The sequence below is a fragment of the Mastomys coucha genome, unplaced genomic scaffold, assembly GCF_008632895.1.
Source record: "Mastomys coucha isolate ucsf_1 unplaced genomic scaffold, UCSF_Mcou_1 pScaffold22, whole genome shotgun sequence".
NCBI lineage: Eukaryota > Metazoa > Chordata > Mammalia > Rodentia > Muridae > Mastomys > Mastomys coucha.
In genome coordinates, this window is record NW_022196905.1 from 109,764,564 (window position 1) to 109,771,040 (window position 6,477).

Genomic DNA, 6,477 nt, shown 5'->3' on the forward strand with positions numbered 1-6,477 from the left:
CTTGATACCCACAAGGCTCAGGAAAACCAGGCAGGCAGCTGGTGAGGGGGATGCCCATGAGTTTATTTTAAGGAGCATCTCTCTTGCCTGCTTGTCCCCAATATCTTCTGCAGACAAAGCAGCTGCTGGTATTTGTGTCTCAGAGGGCAGCTTACCCTTGCTAGCCAGCCCTGGGCAGGAGGGCACTTCTATACCCTTCCAAAGTGTGGTACTTCCCTAAGTTTGATTGGGTTTCCCTACGCTGACAGCAAACTCAGAAGCGAGGAAGAGCCCAAGACAGGGACCATTTAAGTCCCTCTGTCACAGGCTCTCTGTATCTGAGTCTTTCCCTCAGAACACTGATTTACAATACAGTGTCCTGTCTCGGCAAAATTCCTGAGAGGCAATGAGAGTGGGCTTCTTGTAGGACAGCAGGTGCCAGGCTGCCCTGGGTAGAATCCAGGGTGTGGCAGACTGGGCAATGTGGAGGGGGCTGGCAGGCGCCAACTGGAGGGCAAGGGCAGACTGGCTGGCGCTGGGGACTGGCTGCTGGCCACAGCACTGAGAATGCTCAGCAGATGGTCCCGTGGAATCACGTTTGTGCCAGCTCCCGGGGATGAGGCAAATTTGGGAAGTAGGGCTGTAGCCCAAGGTATGCTGACTGTTCCACATAATATGTCTTCCTATTATCCCTGGGGTGTCACAGAGCCCTGTGTAAGGGCCTCCACCGAGATGGAACCTGCTGGGCTCCCTTCCCTGGCCATGCTGACATACCGGGAGGGCAGATGACCTGACTCTTTGCAGCTATAGAGAGCTCATTTCCAATCTTCCCTGAAACCTACGGTCAACGCCGCCACCAACATCCACCTCCCCTGCTCGTGTTTGACGTTTCATAGTAGGGCCCAGGAGCTGGAGGTAAAAGCTCCGAGCTCTTGAATTTCAACCATCCTTGCTCTCCTCTTTTTCCAACACTGGTTCCAAACTGTGCAGCCATGAGACAGACTAAAGGGGGCACGGGGGCAGGAGGGACGGATTAACCCTGGCCTCTAGGAGATATCCTGTGAGCAGTGTGTGAGTGGAACAGAGCCATCTCTACATGCCTTGGCCAGCCCCAAACTTTTGAGTTATGGATCATAGCTTTCCACAGGTGGCCCTCTCCATCTGCCCCGGTGAGCCCCAGGATGGTGCTGGTAGAGAGGTTCCTAGCAGCTTGGCAAAGGAGTAGAGGTCCCTGTATCCCATGCCACCTTAGCATGGAGGACAGGAGCCAGGAGCATTCCGCATCTGTCACCCGGGAGATGGTCTGAAGGGCAGGTAGTAAAGGAGACTGCAGAGGGGTCCTCCCGGTAGACAGAGGGGGTCCTCCTGGTGGGTAGCTGGCTCGACCGAGGGCCTTCGCTTAGCGCCTCGTGCTGGCATAACTTTCTGCCGAGCTGTAACTCAGGCTCCGGTTCCGACTGCGGCTCCGGGAGCCCAGGCTGAGGCTGCGGGAGCTGGAGCTGCGGCTGGTCCGCGTCCTGCTCCGGGTCTGGCTCCGGCTGCTGCGGCTCCGACTGGGACTCCGGCTCCGGGAATAACTGCGGCTGGCGGAGCGGCTGCTGCTGCTGCTGCTGCTGCTGTACCAGGAGGAGGCGCTGCTGAGGCTGCTAGAGGAGGAAGGGCTGGGTCGGTAGTAGGGGATGGGGCGTTTCCGGGCACTGTAGAGACCAGAGAGAGGAAGCATGAGGTTCAATCACCTCTCAGAGAGCCCCAGTGCTGTTTCAGGGAAAACAATATCCTTCTATCCCCTAGTCTCTTAGTGAGAAAAAGCAAACCAGAAAAACCTTAACCCCCAACAAAACAACATACTCCATCTCTTTTTTTACACCCCTCTGGTAGTTCTGAGACCAAAGAAAAGGCCTAGTTTAGCGCCGTTCTAGTCTGAAAAAGTGATGTCACTTAGAAAAAAAAAATCAACAAATCAGGTTTGTTGCTAGCTCAGAGTTACCAGCTAGCAACAGTGTCTGCATTGCCACTTTAATTGAAGTTTTGTTTTGCTATTTTTACTTTTACTAGAACCTTCTATTCCTAGTAGGTTCTGTTTTTAGGTGAGAGAGTGTGGTTTTCCACTTATTGTAGTATATCATTTCTTTTTAAAAACAAATGGGGTGTGTGTGGGGGGGAGAGTGCTGTGAAAAACAACGAACTGATTTTAAAGAAAATGAAGTATATCTATGATCAGTTAGCCAGCAGCATGGGTGACCAGTGACCAAGATGCTCATGGTTGCCCAGATGCATGGAAGAGAGCATTGTGGGTATTTGAGCAGGCAACTCCTTCCATCACTCTGGGCCCCTGTTCTTATTCTTCCTCCTGGTCCTCTCCTGGAAGGATACAGTGTGCTTCCAGGATCCCTGCTGGCCTCTGGGATGAGTGGAGATGCCTAGAAAGCTAACCTATTGGTGGTGTGGGGTGAGGGGAGGGGGCAACATTCAGCCAATCCAGACATTCTTCCAGCTTTCAAAGCCTGAGAAATTCGATTTCTCTCACAGCCTTTGCCCTCTCTCTCGCTGCCAACAGCACATCTCCCGAGACCTTAGCTGTCACAGGTCACACTTCCACTGCTTCTGACCACGGAATCAATAATGATAGAACACAGTGTGTTCAGAGTTTAAATTTACAAAGCGAGGTCACCTCTTCTCAGTCCCTTTCATTTCCTCTACGTGACACTCTTGGGAGTGACGCCTTGTTTTGTGGGCAAGAATCAGCCTTAGGAGCTGAAAAAGGCTCTAGGTGCCCCCAGGAAATGGGTTTTAACACAAAATCTTTACTCACCACAGCTCCATTTAAGCAGCCTTGGAAATCCCAGGAATATTACTTGCATTATCTGAACTTGGTGAAAGGTATGACCACGAATAGTTTAATTTTAACCTGGCATCTGAGTATTCTAGGATATAAGACTATCTCCACCAAGGTCCGGCTGTACTACCAGGCCAGTGCCCTGCCCTGTGGGAACAACACCCCCTAGGCTGCATACTATTCCTCAAATTGGCTCACTGTCTTCTCTCCAGTCTCCAGGACAAGCTCGGTCCACGTGCGATCCGGGTCCCTGCCTCACTGCAGGCCTAGTAGATTGGAAGCTTGATAAGGTTCCACACTAGGGATGGCTTTGAAACAAATACCATCATTTCCAAGGGTTGGAAGGGCTATTCTGAAGCCCCCCAATCCTTAAGTCCAGTTTTAGGGAGGCAAAAGAAAACTTAGAGCCATCATGCATACGTACGTGAAAGTGGGGAGAAGATTGGAAGCAGGCAGTGCGGGCTCTTGGGTCTCACCTGGTTATCCTCCGGGCCTCCAGGTGGCTTGGGGAGTCTCTCCTGCGCTTCCTCATGGGCGAATAGGACCGTCGCCTCCTTCGTGCACGTTCTCGGGGCTGCGGTTCCTTCTCACCATACTTTGTGTCCCGTTCCCTGAAGGAGTAAGGCAGCGGGCGCGGGGCAGGGGGTGTTACTAGGTAACTAGGGCTACAGGTGCATGCATTGTGAGACTCTTAGCTGTGTTCACTGAGGCTGGGCGTTGCCAGGGTCCCCAAAGAAGACAGGGAAGGGAAGATGACCCACTCTGGGAAGAATCTGCTTCTGTGAGCACCATGGGGTGAGCTGGGTATGAGACAGAGTGGCAGCCTCTGTGCATGTGTAGCGCGCGCGCGCACACACACACACACACACACACACGCACATGACTGCGTGTGTCCCTCGGTAGAGGCACAAATATTGGTGGGTGAGGAGGAAACATATCAGAAGGCCCTGGGGTGGGCAAGAATTGGGGCTGTGAATACAGGGGCAAGAGGATGCAGCGAGTCAAGCAAGGAAACGAGCACCCGGGTGTGAAAGGACAGTAGAATAAAGGGCGTACTGAGGCCTTGTTGCCACTCTTGATTGAACAAAAAGGATTGCAAGAATTCCTGTCTTTACCTTTGCAGGGTTAGGGCTTGGACAGGGCTTGGGAAATTGTCACAGAAAGGCAAGGTCAAAGGGATGTGGCTCAGGAGGGGGGGTCTGCCCTGGGGGGGGGTGATACCTGCTGGGGCTGTAGCGGGAGTAGCTGGGACTTCGACGAGACCTGGAGCTTCTGCTAGGTGGGCTCCTCTTGCCAGACTTGGACGAATAGCTGGGAGAGCGAGAGTAGGACCTGGGGAAGACAGAAGAGCCCCTAAGGAGCCTGCAGCCTGCAGATGTGTGTTAGGGTTGTGTCATCGGCTAAGGCTCTGTGCACCGGGTCCCCAGGTGGGGCTCCTTTTCTTTGTGCAAGTCTCATAAAGGAACCTGTCTTTACGAGACTTGTGCAAAGAGAGAATGAGATCCAGAGAATGAGATCTCCTCCTTTTTGAGGAGTTGATAATAATATGGACAACATCCTGTCAAATTAGAGTAAATCAGTTCTATCTATCTATCTATCTATCTATCTATCTATCTATCTATCTATGTATCTATCTATGTATCTATCTGTAGTTATATCTCCAATTTAGTGAGGCTTATTGTCCTGGCCACTTTTTACCTGTGTGATCTTGGGTAGGTAATTATTACTCTAGGTTTCAGTTTTCTCATCTGCAAAATGGGCTAATAGTACCAACCCTACAAAGTTGGTTGTAAATCTAAATTAGAGTAAATCAGTTCTATCTATCTATCTATCTATCTATCTATCTATCTATCTATCTGTAGTTATATCTCCAATTAGCCAATACACTGGAAACATTATATGACTATTATACATTCATATAATGTTATACTGTTATGTATGTCCCAGGTATTGAAATGAAAATGTATGCATCTCATTTAAGAATTATTATTAGCTTCATATTATGGATGGAGAGACAAAGGAACAGGGAGGTGATGTAATTTGATCAGGGTCACACAGCTAGTGGACACACGAATCCAAGAGTTTCTGGCTACAAAGTGTTTTTGTCTTTGGTAGATTATAGTAGTCCCTCCTCTCTTACCCATGGCCTTGCTTTTTCTGTGACTTCATGGATGGTTTGGAAAAAAAAGAGAAGTGGAAAATTCTAGAAATAAGTAATTCCCAAGTTTTACATTTCAGATCATTCTGAGGAGCATGGTTAGCATGGCGGTCCTGCTTCACCCTGCTTAGGAAATAGATTGTTTCTTTGTGCAGAGTATCCATGCTGTATGACCTACTTGCCTGTTACTAAGTAGCCTTCTTGTGGTCAGATTATTGCATTGTTTGAGTGCCAGCCATCCCTACTTATTAATGGTTCACAAGAATGAGCAGCCATGCTAGTAACTCCCACATGTCAGAAAGCTGCAGGGACATGCTTGCCCTAAGGAGAGAGGATAAGCACTCCCCATTCAAGGAGAAAGAAAACCATTGGATGCAGAGTATGCTGAGAGTGTGGTAAGAACTGAGGTCTCTGGGTAACTGAAGGAGAGCGGAACTCTCGTTAATTTTGCTATGGTACCTCAAATCGAAAACATTCCCATCATAGTGCAAGACAAGGTGCTTAGTTACAAAAGGAGATGGGCAATGTCATTACAGGGGTTGGTACTGATGCAGGGGTTGGCTACAGGCATCCGTTGAGATTAAGTACTGTATCTTCTATGGACAGGCATGGAAGGGCAGCTCTTCATGATGCATCTCAGCTACTAATCCTGTGGTCCTTGCTCTACCTTTCTCAAGACTGACAGTCTCACTCTTAGGGAACACCATGGAGGAAGGAATGACTCTTTCCTATTGAGTATGGTTTTGACCCCTGGAAAAGTGTCCCGCCAGTTTGCTCTTTGCAGGCTCATTGAGAAATCTTACAGGAAAAAAAATGCAAGTGCTGGTTTTGAAATAACCAAAGAAGCAATTGCATTGTGGACGAGGAACAGGCAGCTTGCTGATGGGAGTTTCTGTGTGAAGAGGGAAGCTGGGGTCAAGGAGGCGTGGAGGTTATATTCAATGGGATGTTTCAGTTCTTGAGATCTTGTGTCTCTATGTTCCATGACATAGATATTCCAGATAAGGTAACCAAGCAATACCAATGACTGTTGAAATTGGGGCTGAGAATACAAAAACAGATGCAGTTCTCTCTCTCTCTCTCTCTCTCTCTCTCTCTCTCTCTCTCTCTCTTCCTCTCTTTCTCTCTCTCTCTCTTTCTCTCTCTCTCTCTCTCTCTCCCTCTCTCTCTCTCTTTCACACAGCTCCCTGAAATGTAACTCTGCAACAACTCCCACTAAAGGAGAATCTTCTTGATAGGTCTTGTGACTTACTATGGTTAATAGAATAGCAAGATGGACAGAATGGAATGTTACTTCAAGCTGAGAAGTAAGGAAGCGACACCGAGGATCAGAGAGTAGACCTTGGGCACCAGCTCTGCAGCCAGTCCCACAACACCCAGAGGAAGTTCCACTCCCAGGTGCTCTGACACACCCAGGATCAGAGGTAAGCAGGAAGCAACATCTGTCCCAAAACTGGGAGTAACTGGGACCAGCGGGACCAGGCACTTAGGAACTCCACCAGCC

General features: G+C 49.3%; 1 protein-coding gene across 1 annotated transcript in view; it reads right to left on the reverse strand.

The window, feature by feature from the left end:
- Positions 1 to 39: 39 nt before the first annotated feature.
- Positions 40 to 6,477, reverse strand: part of Srrm4 (serine/arginine repetitive matrix 4) — a 157,324-nt gene continuing 150,886 nt past the window's right edge. Inside the window, exons 11-13 of the mRNA XM_031337618.1 lie at positions 4,037 to 4,147; positions 3,292 to 3,426; positions 40 to 1,676 (exon numbers count right to left, since the gene is read on the reverse strand). Coding sequence (XP_031193478.1) covers positions 1,379 to 1,676; positions 3,292 to 3,426; positions 4,037 to 4,147 — 544 coding nt within the window. The 3' untranslated portion in view covers positions 40 to 1,378. The remainder of the gene's footprint in view (positions 1,677 to 3,291; positions 3,427 to 4,036; positions 4,148 to 6,477) is intronic.